The 17,673-nt window shown below is 45.9% G+C and overlaps 1 protein-coding gene across 1 annotated transcript in view; it reads right to left on the bottom strand.

Annotated features, from left to right (window-relative positions):
- Positions 1-5,770: 5,770 nt before the first annotated feature.
- Positions 5,771-17,673, bottom strand: part of PAK3 (p21 (RAC1) activated kinase 3) — a 129,350-nt gene continuing 117,447 nt past the window's right edge. The window contains exons 14-15 of the mRNA XM_084813352.1: positions 11,772-11,909; positions 5,771-8,459 (exon numbers count right to left, since the gene is read on the bottom strand). Of these exons, the coding sequence (XP_084669478.1) occupies positions 8,370-8,459; positions 11,772-11,909 (228 nt within the window). The 3' untranslated portion in view covers positions 5,771-8,369. The remainder of the gene's footprint in view (positions 8,460-11,771; positions 11,910-17,673) is intronic.

The raw sequence follows: 17,673 nt of genomic DNA, 5'->3' as shown, positions 1-17,673 counted from the left end.
AGAGAGAAATTGATTTAAATCCTGACTCAGCCATAAAGATAAATGGGTGACCTTGGGCCAGCTCAATATACTTTACAGGGCTGGAAGCTGTGAAAATGGCAACTTCCGTGTTAAGGGTCATCAGGAGAAGGATCGAAAACAAAACTGACAATATTGCAATGCCTTTATACAAAACCATGGTGCAGCCACACTTGAAATATTGTGTACAGTTCTGGTCTCTGCAGCTCTAAAAGGATGTTATACAGCTGGAGAAGGTGCAGACGAGGACAACCAAAATGATCAAGGGGCTGGAGCAACTCCCCTACGAGGACAGGTTTCATTTGAGGCTCTTTAGCTGAGAAAAAAGTGAATATGGGGAGACCTGACAGAGGGGTACAAAATTATGCAGGGTGTGGAGAATGTGGATAGGGAGACATTTTTCTCCCTCCCATATAATACCAGAACTGGGGTTCAACCAATGAAGCTGAATGGTGGGAGATTCAGGATAGATAAAAAGAAAGTATTTCTTCATACAGAACATAGTTAGCCTATGGCATTTGCTGCCACAAGGTGTTCTGATGGCCACCAACCTGAACAGCTTTAAAAGGGAATTAGACATATTCATGGAGAATAAGGCTATCAATGGTTACTAGTCATGATGGCTATACATTACCTCCAAGATCTGAGGTGGTATGCCTCTGAAAACCAGGTGGTGGAAAACGCGGGCCAGAAAGTGCTATCGTGCTCCTAGTGAGTTTCCCAAGGGCATCTGGTTGGTCACTGTGAGAAACAGGATGCTGGATTAGCTAGGCCTTTGGTCTGACTGAGCAAGGTTGTTCTTATGCTCACAGGGTGTTTGTGAGGATGAAAAATGTGGAGGAATCATGTATGCTGGCCAGCCATTTGGGACAAGAAGTGGGGGTCTAGTGTTGAGCACTTCTCCCCTGTTTTTGTCACCAATAGCTGAACAGCAGGATTTTTTTTCCAAAAGGCTACACATGTATCTGTAGCCATGGCTGTTCTGCATACCTCTTGGATCAGAGCAAAAGGGTAGAAAGAAAGCATGGAGGCTGGCTGGCTGCTACTACTCAGCTAGGTTACCCTTTCAGGGTTTCCTTAGCGCCAGTTTGCTGCATCTCACCACACATAACTTCTTACAAATTAAATAAAACTTAAGGCCTCTTATTAAAACAGGGTTACATTTGTGACGCCTGTGCTGATAGGATTTTGAGCATGCCAGTCCTCTCCTTTGATTGTATTATTTCATATTTGTTATCGTTCACACATATGTGAATGGAAGAGGAGATGAGACAACACACAGGGCAAATGAGAGAAGGCAAACAGAAAGATTTATAAGATCAATGCAAAGTGTTTAGGGCTAAAGGGGTGTGTGTGTGGAAATGCTACACTGGAAAGGAGAAAAAAAAAATATTTAATGCTCCAGATGCTTGAATTATTGGAAGTTAAGGAAGTTGGGTCACTCAGCATGTGATTGCAAAACATTCAATCAGCTGAAGTCTCCCACATTTCCTCAGTTTGAAAACCCTGAGCCTGTTCTGAGCTGAGCCCAACCCCCCTCTGAAGTTTGACCCTGCTTTATAATGGGCTTGGCCCAGTACCAGCCCCCACCCCGGATGCACCTCACCCTTCCCTGTTCTATCCACGTTTATCAGGAGGCTGTGCTAGGGAGGCTTTGAGTGAGGCCTCCATTAGGCCTTCAATATTGCTATGGCAACATTCTGAATGGGAGCATCCATGGGACATGTAGTTAGTGTGGATTCCAACATCCTAATAGAGGTAATCAAGAACTATAGGAACCACATCTCCTACGGGTCCTTGCATGGTCATGGTAGCACCCTAGAAGGAAGGATCTATATGAGATGTAGTTTCCTGACAGCGGTTACAGCAACGGGCATGAATTTTGTGTGCAAGGTACTACTGGTAAAGCACCAAAAGTCTAATGAAGATCCCTTGGATAGCTTCTCTGCCAGGTAAATGTGTAGAAAAGATGGGGGTGGTGAAGTCCTCCAAGGCCTGTTGCATGCCCAGTGATGTCATCAGGAACACAATGAGGCCTTAACTGGGAACAGAGCCTAAATTAAGCAAGAGAAATCCAAGGCCCAGTCAAACTGAGCCTAAATTAACTCACTCGAGGTGAGCTCATTCTAAATCAAGCCCAGGATTGGCTGCAGGCCTTAAAGCAGGGGTGCTGAACCTCTTTCACCTTGAAGACTAAATTCCATTTTAGAGAAGCTTTTGAGGACTGCACTCCAGTGGTGGTGGTGGTGGGGACTGAAGGCGAAAGGGGTTGTGCCAAAATTACCAGCATATTTTAGCTTAAAACTCTTACTGCCAGAATCTAAGCCTTTGGAGATGTATTCAAACTTTTCAGAATGGGAAAAAACTGCAGAAGCCAGGAAACCACTAAATGATTGGTGGCTGGAGGAAGGGGTGGGGCCAGGGGAAGGGGGTGTGGTCATCTGGGGAACCCCAGAGGGCCAGTTTGGGATGCCAGATTTGGCCCATGGGCTGAGGTTCAATACCCTTGCCTTAGAAAGAGCTCTGTTCTCTAGAGCTTAGAAGTCTGTCCTGAGAGTAGGTTCCTCCACCCATGGCTGGGTGCCACAGTGCCAAGACAGCTGCAAAAGGAGCATCCAGGGTACAACAGGGGCATGTGGCCCTCAGGAAAGTCCCAGGCTAAAGTTGTGAAGCCAATTGTACAGAATGAAGCTGAAACGAAGTTTCACATAATTATAAAATTCAGAATATTTCAGAAGCTGACCTTTTGAATTTTGAACATTGTTGATGTTCAAAATTTGCATTTGACGTTCAGCGGATAACAAAACATATGATCTTAAATCTAGGTGAATTTCAAGGCAATAATAATCAAGCAGAAAGTTGCTGAATTCAAGACCTTTAGACTGTGGAGGAGCACAATCTAAGCCACAGTGAAGCACATTTACTGCCCATGGTTTTCAACCACTTCCTTGGCCATGTGCCATTGAAACTGATGGGAATCAGAAGCGCTTCACATTGCCTGGGTCATGCCACACACATTACGCTCGTAACCCAGTAGGGTTGGAATTGGAAACGCTGGAGGAAAATGATTGGTTCTAATTAGGAGAAATGTAAATGTTGGCACACTATTTTGAGCAAAGAGCATTTGCTGATGCATCGCACACACCCCAATCATTTTTCACCTATTAACCCATGGTATCTGCTGATACTTTTTAGTGGCGTGACCAGAATAGAGAGAAGGCTCTGCAGATTCCGGAATGCAGGAAATGGAATCCCTGGATCACTGTACTTTCCCCCCTGAGGCATTTCACATGGGTGAACTCACCTCAACCCGCCGTGGGTGTCCCTCACTAGATCCTCGCTGGCTGCCTGACCCTGCTCGCCATGCGCGGTAAGCCGCCAAGCAGTTTGCAGGCACCCAGCACCCGGTGTGTGTCATCCTGCTCCTCTGCCAAGCCACCATTTTGGGGAAAATGGCAGCTTGGTCTCTTCCATAAAGATCGATTTTACGTAAATGGTGGCCGCAAATAGGCCCATTTACACAACATTACAGGCGTATATTACCATTTACGTAAAATCAGCCTTTATGGAAAGGGCCAAGCTGCCATTTTACACAGAATGGCAGCATGGCAGAGCAGCAGGGACCTCTGCACTTGCCTGGCTCAGTGCATGCCAAGTCGGGCAAGCGCGGGGGTCCACGGACTGGCATCCGGGGGGCCGAGCAGGCAAGAAATCGTCGAGTCTCAAGCCCCAACCAGATGCCTGTACACCCTACTAATACTGCCTTTTGTTTGAGGACTGGGCAGACAGACCCAAAGAAGAGGCTGGCAGGCTAGAGACAGAGACAGAGATATCTGGAAGGCTGAGGTGGAGCCAGGGAAACATGGATACAGCAGGGATGTTCACCCTCTTTCAGCCAGAGGGCCAAATTCCATTTCAGAGAAGCTCTCAGGGGCCACATTACAGTTGGGGGGCAGGGTTTGGAGAGAAAGGGGTTGGACCAAGGCAAAGGGGGCAGGGTCAAAATACAGAAAAAAAATGTTGGCATAGTTTGGTTTAAAGCTCTTCCAGTCAGTAACTAAGCACTAAGAGAAGCATTCTAACTTTTTAGAATGGGGAAAGAAACTGCACAAAAGCCAAGAAACCACCAAATGATTGGTGGCTGGGGAAAGGGGGGGGCAGGGGAAGAGGCGTGGTCTTCTGGGGAAACCTAGAGGGCCATATTTGTCCCATGGGCCTGAGTTTCTGCACCCCTGATATAAAGTAAGGGTGGGACCAGGGAAGAATCTGGAAAGTTAGGGTGAAGGTAGAGACCAATGTTAATCAGCCTTCCCCAACCTGGTGCTCTCCAGGATGATAGGAGTTGTAGGCAAACACATCTCAAGAGCAGCAGCTTGAGGAAGGCTGAAAAAAGATTAAGGGTGGAGCCTGAGAAGAATCTGGAACATTAAGGCAGAGCCAGGGAAGAATGAATCTAAAAGGTTAGGGGTGGAGTCAAGAAGGTCAGGGAAGAAGGGAATCTAGAAGGTCAGGGGCAGAGTCTGTGGTTAAAAGGTTGGACTGGGACTGAGGAGACCTGGGTTCTAATCCCCACTCAGCCATGAAGCTCACTGGGTGACTCTGGGCCAGTCGCTGACTTGTAGCCTAACCTACCTCATAGGGCTGTCATGAGGATGAAGTGGAGAGGAGGAGATTGTGTATTCTGGCCTAGGCTCCTTGGAGGAAAGGTGGAGTATAGGGCTGTGCACTGCTTCGGCCCAAGGCCCAAACCCCGAGTCGAAGCGGGCTACTTTGGGTCACTTGGTGCCCCTTCCAAGATGAAGCGGAGGGGGCACGAAGCAGCCTGGAGCAGGTCGGGGGCTCTCCAAAGTGCTTCGTGTGCTTCACAGCTTTGCCCCCCCAGCCCAGCCCCCCTGGTGCCTCCAGGTCCTTACCTGAGCCACCGCCACTGCCGTCCTCATCCTCGCCATCCTAGCCGCCGCCATCTCCGCAAGGACAGCAGCGAGGGCAGAGGAGGCGAGGATGGCAGCGGCAGAGAGGGTGGTGGCTTTTGAGTCGGATCGGGGCTCCCCACACAGCCCTAGTGGGATATAGATGTAACAAATAAATACATAAATAAATAAATGGAGATTATGAGTTTTTCAGATGCCAGTTCTGGTTAACTGAGAAAACACAGTTTTACTGGTCAGAATCTGGTAAAACAATGGGTGATTGATTACTCTATCCATCTGCCAAATTAGAGTGTTTCCTTGAGTCATAACACTACAACTGGGCCAAATGAAAGTATATTTAGACATCTACACTAAACTTCCAATAAAATAAAATAAACTCCATAGAGTTGCCATGTTGTTTCTCACAGAGCAATGTCTTTCCACATCAGCAAAGAGAAAAGAGCGCTCTTGTCATTCATGGAGCATTTCATTAGCAAAGCCTCCATGAAACTGAGATGGACGGGATCGTATCTGTAGCCAACAAGGTCAATGTTCAGAGCAGTTACAACTAGGGATGGATGAATGTATCAATATCGGTTACTCTCAGTTCCTCATTTTCCAATCTTACATTTAATAGTTCATCTTGAACTTCAAGAATTTCTCCAGGCTTAAGTTCAGTTCTTTCCAAACTTTGATTGTTTTTAAGTTTGCATGAAAATTCATCAGCAGTTTTGTGCTCGTCTCCTAATACATACATTTTTGCATGTAATTATGACTCATATGCACATTTTTACAAGCAATTTTCCTAACATAATGCAAATTTGGACATTATTTTTTTTTCTAGTATGCCCTTTTTATTTATGCTTTTTTATTATTTGAGAACTGCATTGCACCGTCTGGAGAAGTATGAATTTTGAGGGATAACCGAGTTTCAGTTCACATAGTTGTTTGAACGTGCAAAATTAGGTAAGTTTGCATTAAAATGTGAACTGGATGAATTTCTCCCCCATCCCTAGTTACAACACGGGGAGCTGCACTGAATGAGAGCAGAGGCAGTTTGGGAGCCCAAAGACAGATGCATCATGTTAAATGCAATGCTGCGCAAACTTAACTTCAAGAGATGATGGTGGTCCCTGCCTTCAGAATGGGTCAATTAACATCTCATACTAAACTTTCAAGTGCCCTCCTCTTCTCCATCCCCCTTGGACTACCAGCACATGGCATCCCCCAATGCCAGTTTCACTATTGCCAACAGCCGAGACACACACACTTCCCTATCTTTTCATCTTGATCCTGTTACTAAAGTACAGCAATATCTAGGATTGCCAACTGGCCAGAAAAAGACAGCCTGGCCCAGTGCCTTGAAGCTTGATGCACACTCACAGGTAAAGCTTTTCACAACATGGAAAACAAGCAGTTATCAGTCACTGATGTTGGCTGGTTGAGCTGCCCTTAAAGGCAATGGAAAGATGGTAAAATGGCTAGCAACTCTAGCAACAAGTATTTAAAAACCTAGCCCATTTTTGTTAGGTAAATGAGAACCAGATCTGTCCAACTTGGGTTGGAAGAATCATCCACACCAATTAGTTTAATCAAAGCTATTTTGCTTGTTCAACAGATATGCACAGTCATTGCTAGGCTTCAAAGAATTCCAGGTTCAATCTTTTGCATTCTGAGTCAGTACATAGCAGGTCTGGGGGAGAAATCCCCCCCCATCAATTTATATGTTGCTGCATTCTTCATGCTGTTTGCAGCTTAACCATACCTCTTCCAATGTGTCTCCTTCATGAGCTCCTGCTGCATTGGCAGCAACACTCAGATTGGAGGCCAAATCCCACAAATAGCAACTCACTGCACTACAGACAGCAATCTGATGGAATTCCCCAGAATAAGACTCCAGAACACTACTGCTCCCTCCCAAAACCCTGTTTACTGGGATTGCTGCATATTCCATTGGGTCTTTTGGGTTTGCTATGGAGAAGGACCGATTCAGTGAACAGCATCACAATGGCCACTGGGCTGAAATTTCTACTAGACTCAGTTTGGCTAATGTCACAGGAGAACCATTTCCTCAAAGCAGCACCATTATGGATGTGTACAATAGCTGATTATGGCTCACCGCCTTAAGTTGCTAACTCAAAAACAAAGGAAGGTCTTTCCCAGTATGTGTAGGAGCGTTAAGACTCTTAAACCGGGAGAAGCGAGCCCAGTTCTACTAATCAATGGATCAGCCCCGGAGTTAGAGGCAGAGTAGCCATTAAAGGTAAAAAAAGGTAAAGGTGTCCCCAACCAGTCGTGCCCGACTCCAGGGTGCGGTGCTCATCCCCATTTCTAAGCCGAAGAGCCAGTGCTGTCCGAAGACGCTTCCGTGGTCATGTGGCCGGCATGACTGAACACCGAGGTGCACGGAACGCTGTTACCTTTCCCGCCAAGGCGGTACCTATTTATCTACTTGCAATTTCTTGCTTTCGAGCTGCTAGGTTGGCAGAAGCTGGGACTGAAGACGGGAGCTCACTCCGTCACGCAGCACCAGGGTCTCGAACTGCTGACCTGCCGACCTTCCAGTCTGCAGTTCAGCGTCTTAACCACTAAGCCACCGCGGCCCCTGAGTAGCCATTAACTCCAGTTCAAATGGTAAAGGGGATGCTCAGTGAAGGGAATGGGCAGCTGGCAGAATCGGTCCTATTGCCATGTATGTATAGCTGCTATGTCATATGACCTCCGATATAACAATGTGGATTCTATTTTTGAGGAGGAAAAACTCACCAACACAAAAGCACCAATATTCATGACATCGTCATCTCGCTGCCCAGGAACGCAATCGGAACTCTAGATTTCAAAGCATAAACCCCCCAAAGAGGATGCTGTGATTGATCTGCTTCTTGGTTTATTATCATCATCACCATCATCATTATTTTTTTGGTTAAATCACGCAAACATCCTTGGGATCCTCCTCATGTCATGACCAGCAAACAGACCAGCAGCTAGCAGACAGTTTGGATCCATTCCCAGCAGGCGGAGTGAAAGACAGCCTGACTTCACTTTCAAAGCCAAACAGAAAAGACTCAGAAGAAAAAGGGAGCCACCCGGGCTGCCGTTCCTGTCCCGGGCTGCCGTTCCTGTGAGTGCACAGAGCATTCATGCAGTTCCACTGGGGGCCCCAGAAATAGCCACATGGGCAAAGAGGCTTCCAGTCCCACCTCTGTCAATGTGGCTCCTGTTCACCTTAGAAATAAATTAAGGAATCTCAGAGAGGGAAGAAGAAGACACGTGATAGGTTTCTCTTCTAGGGGAGGGGCACAGGAATGCCGCCACCCTCCCCTGTTGACCACGACAGTGTTGCTTTTTGCCTGCCCATCCTGCGGCAGAGGAGTCTGAGGTTCGACAAGAGTTTTGGTTCAGTCCCGCTGCGACGGAAGGGGCGTGTGCTACTCAGAAGGGCTAGCGGCTACTGTTCTTTATTGCCTCCTTTGCTGCAATGATCAATGGAGTCAAACTGGAAAGCGGCTTGGCCAATTTTAAAAACTGATGCTAAAAGGAAAAAGGAAGAAGGAGATTACTGACAATGGATAGACAGATGATAGATAGAAAAGCAGCTAAGGAAGGACAGGTTTTGTACAGTTTCTTCCATCTGCATTTCATGGATTGTCAGGTGCCTTTCGTTCCATCGTCCGCTCATTGGCGGAACCAGATTTTCCCCACTTTCCTCAATTTGCACAAATTCACATTTGTGAAAATACACAAATCCCCCAAAATATGCAAATCCCCCCACACACACACACACACACACCAATGTGCATTTTCATGCTTCAGGCTGTCGGGGAAATGCACATTTTTGTGCATTTCTGATTTTTTTTTTTAAATTTTACATATTTTTCTATGTCTAAATTTGTGGAAAATTCCAGAAAATAATAATTTTAAAAAGTTCATTAGTCCGCGGAATCCATGCAACTCTGAAAAAGCTGATCCACTGTGGAATATGCAGGTCAGATTCATAGAAATTAGCACTCATTTGATTCTGTTGCAGATTTCTCTGACGCTCCTACTACCAACACAATGTTGCAGTGTATGCTCCCTCCTAAAATGGGTGCTCCAGTTAAGGGCTAATTATTTATTCATTCATTATTAAAACTGGTATATCACTTGATATAACAAAATATCTAAGCAGTGTACATATCAAAGTATTACAAATAATGATTAAAATGCTCAGTTAATAATAATATCTGTTTCCACCCAGCCATTCTTTCTAAGCAGCGCATTCTTCTCCTCCCCTTCCATGTTCCATTTTTCTTTTCTAATTGTCACCCTACATTCCATGGTTAATAGGCATGATTGGGCATGGGTTATTGCCCCTCAGTGGGGTGAGGGGATGTATTTCTTCAAAGCTTGCGAGTTCCCCACACATACTGGTACTTCCGTTTTATTTGTCAGTCACTCCGTTTTGGCTACAGTACTGGTGGCCAGCTTTGCCAGAGTTTGCTATTAGAAGGAGTGCTAGTTCCTTTTGCCCTGTTCCTTGAGATTATTTGTGGATTTGCTTGGTCCATGCTTCTTGAAAGATGCCACTTCACCAGGCATTGTTCACACATGCATTATACACCATTGATAACACCAACAGCAGTGCATGTGTAAATGACGCATCACAAATCCAGAACCCCAGATGAAACATTCATATCGCCTGATATGAGCAATGGCATTGCCTCGCACATTCAGGTCATCGAAGGCCAAATCAGACCTTTGGCCAAATCATCAAAGGCCAAATCTTACCCAGTTACCCCTGTATCCTTGAGGGGGAATGAGAGTGCTCCATTCCTCCTGGCCCATCCAACACTAGGGATGCTGGAGAAATTTGAGATGTACTAAAATGAGCTCGGATTTCTAAGAATCCAACCTGTGGAATCCACTCCGGAGCGAACCCCTCAGGCCGCGTGGAGTCCGTGGACTTCCAGATGATTTTTTTTACTTTCCTGAAATTTACACATATAAATTCATAGGAAAATACATGAGTTTCTGCTGAGGAAACATTGAATGGTATGGGGGACAATACGCTAAACGTTACGTACTAAGGTAAATTATGTAAATACTTACGTAATTATTCGCACATTTTTTGGCATGGCAAAAGAAAAATATTTGCATCTGTCTGTGAACGGACAGTACAAAAGGCACCTGACAATTCATGAAACACAGATGGAGCAGATTCTACACCATCTGAACATCCCTATCCAACACACCTGTCGTTTCCAGTGCCACTGGATGTCCATGTGTGGGTATAGTATTGGAACAGGGTGTACACACATAAGATCCACATGCATATAGCCAGATTGCACCATCATTTATCCAGATAAAATGTGCATAACTGACTCTGTAATTTGGGCCTACATGGTAGTGGATGTTATGTTCTTCCTCCACGCCACATATAAGGGAGCGATGGGGGAAAAGTATCATCAGATCCTGTCCAACTGTCCAGTAAATAAGTGTAGAGCACGGATGTTGAACCTCAGGCCCAGGGGCCACATCTAGCCTGTGTAGGGTCCAAACCCAGCCCCCCAGCATTCCCCAAATGGCCACGCCCACATCACTAGGTAGTTCCCACTCCCCCTACACCATCATGGATCGTTTGGTAGTTTCCCAGCATTTGCAGTTTTGTTCCCCTTCTGAAAGGTTGAAATGCCTCTCCTAAAGCTTAGCTGCAGGTAGTAAGAGTGTCACGAAACCCCCCCTCTCCTCACCCAGCTTATGGTCTCTCAAGGCAGGGACAGGGGGTGGGGGGTTTGTCTTTTCTTCCACCTAGGCAGGCTATTCCCATCCACCTCAGGTTTCTGCCTTTTACCACCCATCTTATACTGTTTTCCCCCTCCTAGAGTATAATTGTGTGTGAGAGAGAGTTGTGCCCCTTTTTAACTTCTCCCTAAGTTAAGTATAAGTAGCGTGATGAAGACTTCAGTACAGATTCGATGTAAAAGAATTAAGAATCAAAATAATTTATATTATTATACCAATTGAACCTTAAAATATTTCTCCAAACTGACACTAAACTAAGGCCTAAAACGACTGGCCACCTCTTCCTATCCCCAGGAGAGGTTTTATCTAAGAGATCAAACCCCCCTCTCCCTTCTCATCTCCCTTTTGTCCTCCAGCTCCCCCTCCTAAATCACTCTAACTCCCCCTCCCGTCAGCATTCTCACTGACCAATCACACGGTCCCAGGCACTCCCACCGTTGCATACATTCTCACACACACGCCAGGCAACCTGTAATGTATGGAGAAGATATAAACCTTTAACATTGTGTTTAAATAAATAAAACCATGGGGCAGTTTCGTCACAAAGGGCTTTAAGCTACAATATGCCAGTCTTTTTGATATTTTGGCTGCACCCCTCCTACTTTGGCTTCTGCGACTGACCAACCTGGCAAAGCGTCTGAGCCCTGCCCCTAACATTTCCTGCTTCGCTCTGTGATGGACCCTAGCATCCCTCAAGTCATGCCCCTCGCCCTCTTCCTCCTCCTCCAAAACTTGAGTTCCCATGGTGGAGGAATGGGGGAGCAGTTCAGCCTGGGCTATTTGTGTGTCAAGGTCTTGGGAAGAATGTCTTGCCATATCTGGGCTCACTAGGGAGGGTGCCTCCCTCTTTTCTTTCTGTTCCCATTCTGATTCTGAATCTAAGCTGCCAGACATCTCCACATGCTCAGGTTCATTCCTGACAATATGTGCTTTTCTCCCCTGTCCCACACTTGGATTCCTGCACTGAGCAGGGGGTTGGACTCGATGGTCTTATAGGGGCCTTATAGGCCCTTCCCAACCCTACTATTCTCTGATTCTCTGATTCTATGACTTCCTGTTTACCTGCAAGAGTTCTTTTGCAGATCCTCGCCTGTCAACATCCATCTCAAGGCAGCGGTTCAAAAAGTCTCGGAAAACAGCAGAGAGTCTCTCAGGATTCTGGAGTTCTGGCGTCCCATTTGTGGCTATCAAATACAAGGCCTAAAAGACAGAATAATACATGGAATTGATTTCATGAAGGCAATATCTCTGCTCCCTTTTGTTATTTATTCATGTATGAATTTTTATCCGACCCTTCCGAAGTAATAACAAAATAATCCCCCAGGACAGCTTTATAAACACATAGAAACACAACACAATCAATAAAAAGAGATCGGTGATATAAAACCAACACAATTGACAGGAATGGTATTAGAAAGGTAGATGAGAGATAGATAAGAGATTGAGAGAGAGAGAGAGAGAGAGAGAGAGAGAGAGAGAAGATATTGAAATAAAACCAAGTAAAAGGAGGAGATAAAAATAGCATAAAACAAATTCCATCAAGGAATGAAAATTCCCGGGAGAATAAAAAGGGGTTTGTTGTTGTTGTTGTTCAGTCGTTAAGTCGTGTCCGACTCTTCATGACCCCATGGACCATAGCACGCCAGGCCTTCCTGTCCTCCGCTCTCTTCCGGAGTGTGCTCAAGTTCATAAAAAGGGGTTTGCTAGGTGCCAAAGACATAACAAAGTAGATGCCAGGCCAAACTCCATGGGGTGAGCATTTTGCAACCAGGGTGAAACAAACAAGAAGGCACTGTCTCTTTCTCTCTCATTGTCACCCATCTGGGATCTTCTCATACTAACTACGTGCTCTACCACTGAGTTAGGATCTTTCCCAGATTTCAGTGTTTCCAATAACCCAACGAATTTCAGCTAGGGATGTTGGGGAAATCCGATTAGGGGTGAAGCTCAACGAGCTTCTGTTGGTTGGCCCCCCAGTTGATTTTCCACAAACTGGCCGAATTCAATTTGCATCAGGTCGGGCCAGTTTGCAGATTCTCTGTGTTTTTTTATTTGTGCAAATAGAGATTTGCACAAATTACACCCACAATCCCAATAATTTGTGCAAATTTTGGCCATAATTTTTGCAAATTACCCAAATTCCAACCACAATTTGTGCAAATTAAGCAAATAGAAAAAATACGCAAAATGTTCCCAGATTTCAGAAAAAACCCACGCCTTGGCTAGCAAATGCAAGCCAAGTTGGGCAGGCAGCAGAAGTCCGTCAAGCCCCCAAAGGGACAGATTTGAAAGCAACTGACATCCCTAATTTCAGCACATTTAACCAGGCCCCTGCTTGCTGTCCTAGTGGGAAATTAATTTGCTGCCCCCTCTGTTATTTTTTGTTGTATGCAGGGGTGGAAGGTGGACAATATTTGCTTTCCCTCTTCCCCACAGACAGCTGGTATAGCACGGTGGCTGAGAGGTAGAGCTAACCACAGGAAGTCCTGGGCTTCAATCTTGCCATTGTCACCCTGAACACACTAGTGGTATTCAGCCTGCCACTGTGCCTCAGCCCCCATCTGTAAATACAGATCCACCTTACAGGGTTGTTGGAAGCATTCTATAAAGCTAATTATTAATCTTCTTTTTCTAGGGGTGTACGAACCCCACTTACCGTTCTGCTCTGGGGTCCGCTGGGGGGGGGGAGGTGATCCATCCCTCCCCCTGGAATCCTCCCCGGGCTGTTCCACTCTGCGGCAAGTCCGCGGAGCTGCCGGCTGGGGCCGCCCGCAGCCAGACTTCTGTCCGCTGCCAGGCTGCGGCTGCAAATGGCATCCGTCATAGGGGATGCCATTTGCGTCCCTGCCCTTTGCCGTTTGGCTTTGCCAATCTTGTTTGTAATAGGGACCACTTGGGGTATTTCATGAAAGATGGTGGAGAAGGGGAAAGAGGGAGAATAGAAACAGAGGGTAAGGGTCAGCATGTTGTCCTGTGAGTGGTTTTCACAGCAAAAAGAACATTGCCACCAACAGATAGGGGGAAAATAAGGAATATCAGGTTTGTTTGTCATCTTCTTTTTTAAAGAAGCAAGTAGGGATGTCAGAGGCATCCACAACTGATACAAATGAGTTCAGATTTCTAGGAATCCAACCTACAGAGTCCACAGCAGGCTGGCTTATTCAAAGTCGCATGGATTCCATGGACTTGCAGACCAGTTTTTTGTGTGTGTTTTTTACTTCGGGGGTGGTGGGGTGGGGATTAGCACAAGTGCACATTTGCAAACAGGAAGACAATTCTTGTACATCCGGACCCTGCTCCTCCGATTCTATCTATGAATGGGTGACAGAATGAAAGACACATGACAATCAGTGAAATACATACAGAACAGATTTCACAAAATCTGTACATCCTTAGAAGTAAGTTTCTCGTCCTTATGGCTGTAAAGCTATGCTCCCAATTCTGAGGGCAATACTTAATGCAGTCTCAGAAGGCAATGTCGTGGCTGAATAAAGTACAAAGTACATTTTATGCAGCAGCATAACAAAAAATAACCAATGACTCCTTCCTCGTGACAAAGCATCGTCTAGTGTGGGTGATAAGCATGTTAGGAGAGAAGGGGGACTGACAGAGCCTTCCTCTGCTAGTCACATTTTCCTGGAAACTTCCTCCACAGTCCACACACATTGAAGGGTACATTTACCCCCTGCTCATATTGCAGAATTGGGCTTACCTGGCAAACACAGGTCTGGAGACACACAAGGGTAAAAGCAGCTGTGGGGGGGGGGGAATTTCAGAGGAAAATAAACTGGCAGAGGTGGGTTAAGCAATTATTTGCCTCCCACTTCTAATTTCTTTTTCTTTTTTTTCAAATTACATTGTATTTATTATTTATTTATTTATTTATTTATTTATTTATTACATTTCTATATCACCCTCTAGCTAACGCTCTCTGGGTGGTTCACAAAACAAAATTTAAACCATAAAATACAATAACATAGTAAAAGATAATAGTAAGCAGAAACATAGTAAAAACAACAAAACATAGTAAAAAAAAGTACAACCAAGACATAAAAATCCCAAACCAACCAAGACATAGTAACAACAAACAAAAGTTTAAAACAGAATAAAACCAAAGTAGGAAACAAGATAAAAGCCAGCAGCTGTGCAAAGATCTAAAAACGCACTAACACGATTTTTACAAATGAAGGGCTAAAAAGCCTGGGAAGATGAAAAGGTGTTTGCCCGGTGCCAAAAAGACTACAACGTAGGCACCAGGCAAGCAGCTCTGGGAAAGTCATTCCACAACTAGGGTGACACCACTGAAAAGGCCTGTCCTTAAGAGCCAACTCCCTCAACTCATTCGGTGGGGGCACCCAGAGAAGGACCTCTGAGAACAATCTTAGGGCCTGGGCAGGTATATATGGAAGGAGACAGTCCTTCAGGTAACCTGGCCCCAAGCCATTTAGGCAAATACCAGCAATCTGAATTGGCATTACAATCAATATAGAGACTACACTAGATCAGCTATGATGTTTAAGGCTTTAATGTAGTTCTGTGTTTTTAGTATTGTCTGGGGAAAATCATACACATGGTGAACTGTCACTGATGCGGCGGAGGGGAGAGATCAGCAACGAGAAAGATTGTTGCTGTTGTTCAGTCGTTCAGTCGTGTCCAACTCTTCGTGACCCCATGGACCACAGCACGCCAGGCCTTCCTGTCCTGCACACTCTCCTGGAGTGTGCTCTAGTCCATATTCATTGCATTGGTGATGCTATCTAGCCATCTCATCCTCTGCCGTCCCCTTCTCCTTTTGCCTTCAGTCTTTCCCAGCATCACGGTCTTTTCCAGAGAGTTTTCTCTTCGCATTAGGTGGCCAAAATATTTGAGCTTCAGCTTCAGTATCTGTCCTTCCAATGAGCAGTCAGGGTGGATTTCCTTTAGGATGGACTGATTTGACCCCCTTGCAGTCCAGGGGACTCGTAAGAGTCTTCTCCAGCACCACAGTTCGAAGGCATCGATTCTTCGGCGCTGGGGATGTACGAAACCCCCCTTACCTGGCTGTGCCGGGTTCCGCTGGGGGGGGATGTGCTCCGTCCCTCCCCCCAGAATCCTGGCCGGCTGGCCCCACTCTGCGGGGATTCCGCAGAGCCGCCGGCCGGCTCCACCAGCAGCCGGACATCCGGCCGCTGGCTAGCAGGGACGCAAATGGCAGTGGCCGTAGCCGCCACCGTTTGCGTCCCTGTATTCAGCCGTGATAGGCTACGTAAAGATGTACGTAGCCTATCATGTCTGGGTTAAAAAAAAACCAAACATGTACACAAATGGCGGTGGCTACAGCCGCCATTTGCGTTCCCTATTTTTGGTTGTCTTAGTCTACGTAAATGTTTACGTAGACTAAGACGGCAAAACTAAGGGGGAATGCAAATAGCGTAGCAGACGCTATTTGCGTTCCCCTTTATTTTCACCATCTTATTCTATGTAAATATTTACGTAGACAAAGACAGCGAAAATAAGGGGGAACGCAAATAGCGTCCGCTACACTATTTGCGTTCCCCTTATTTTCGCCGTCTTAGTCTACGTAAATGTTTACATACACTAAGACGTGTCAAAATAAGGAACACAAATGGCGGCGCCCATGGGTGCCGCCATTTGCGTACGCGAGTGTTTTTTTTCCCCTTTAAATCAGCCGTGATAGGCTACATAAACATTTACGTAGCCTAACACGGTATTTTTTAAAAATCTAGCCGTGATAGGCTACGTAAATCTTTACGTAGCCTATCATGTTTGTTTGTTTGTTTTTACTGGAAATGGCGGTGGTGGCAGCCGGTCGGAAGACCAGCCGACAACGACGACGACCCGCCACCGAACTGCCGCCGGAGCCGCTGCCGCCAGGAGGATTCGCCCAAGGTAAGTCCCAGGGGGGCAGGGGGGGGCAGACCATTTCACCACCAATTTCGGGGGGCCAAATGCGCTGGCATTTGGCCTCCCCGAGATTCGTGGCAAAATTCTCTTACATCCCTACTTATAGTCCAGCTCTCACAGCCATACGTTGCTACTGGGAAAACCATAGCTTTGATTATACAAACCTTTGTCGGCAAGGTGATGTCTCTGCTTCTTACTATGCTGTCTAGGTTTGCCATAGCTTTCCTCCCAAGGAGCAAGCGTCTTTTAATTTCATGGCTACAGTCACCGTCTGCGGTGATCTTGGAGCCCAAGAAAATAAAATCTGTCACTGCTTCCATTTCTTCCCCTTCTATATGCCAGGAAGTGATGGGGCCAGATGCCATGATCTTAGTTCTTTTAATGTTGAGTTTCAAACCAGCTTTTGCACTCTCCACTTTCACCCTCAACAAGAGGCTCTTTAGATCCTCTTTGCTTTCTGCCATTAGGGTGGTATCGTCTGCGTATCTGAGGTTGTTGATAATTCCCCCGGCAATCCTAATTCTGACCTGTGATTCATCCAACCTGGCATTTCTCAATATGTACTCTGCATATAAATTAAATAAGCAGGGTGACAATATACAGCCTTGTCGTACTCCTTTCCCAATTTTGAACCAATCGGTTGTTCCATGTCCGGTTCTTACTGTTGCTTCTTGACCCTTGTACAGGTTTCTCAGGAGACAGGTAAGGTGGTCTGGTACTCTCATCTCTTTAAGAATTCGCCACAGTTTCTTGTGATCCACACAATTAAAGGCTTTAGCGTAGTCAATGAAGCAGAAATAGACATTTTTCTGGAATTCTCTTGCTTTCTCCATTATCCAGCGAATGCTGGCGATTTGATCTCTAGTTCCTCTGCCTCTCCAAAACCCAGCTTGTACTTCCGATAGTTCTCGGTTCATATACGGCTGAAGCCTAGCTTGTAGGATTTTGACCATAACCTTGCTGCCATGTGAAACGAGCGCAATTGTATGGTAGTTTGAACTAGGGATGTACGAAATCCCCCTTACCTGGCTCCGCCGGGTTCCACTGGGGGGGGAGGCGC

This window comes from Heloderma suspectum, chromosome 9 (genome assembly GCF_057233095.1).
Source record: "Heloderma suspectum isolate Gila_16-S chromosome 9, 16-S_ref, whole genome shotgun sequence".
Taxonomy (NCBI): Eukaryota; Metazoa; Chordata; class Lepidosauria; order Squamata; family Helodermatidae; genus Heloderma; species Heloderma suspectum.
Note: the sequence above shows the minus strand (reverse complement) of the source record. Positions and strands in the feature narration are given on the sequence as shown.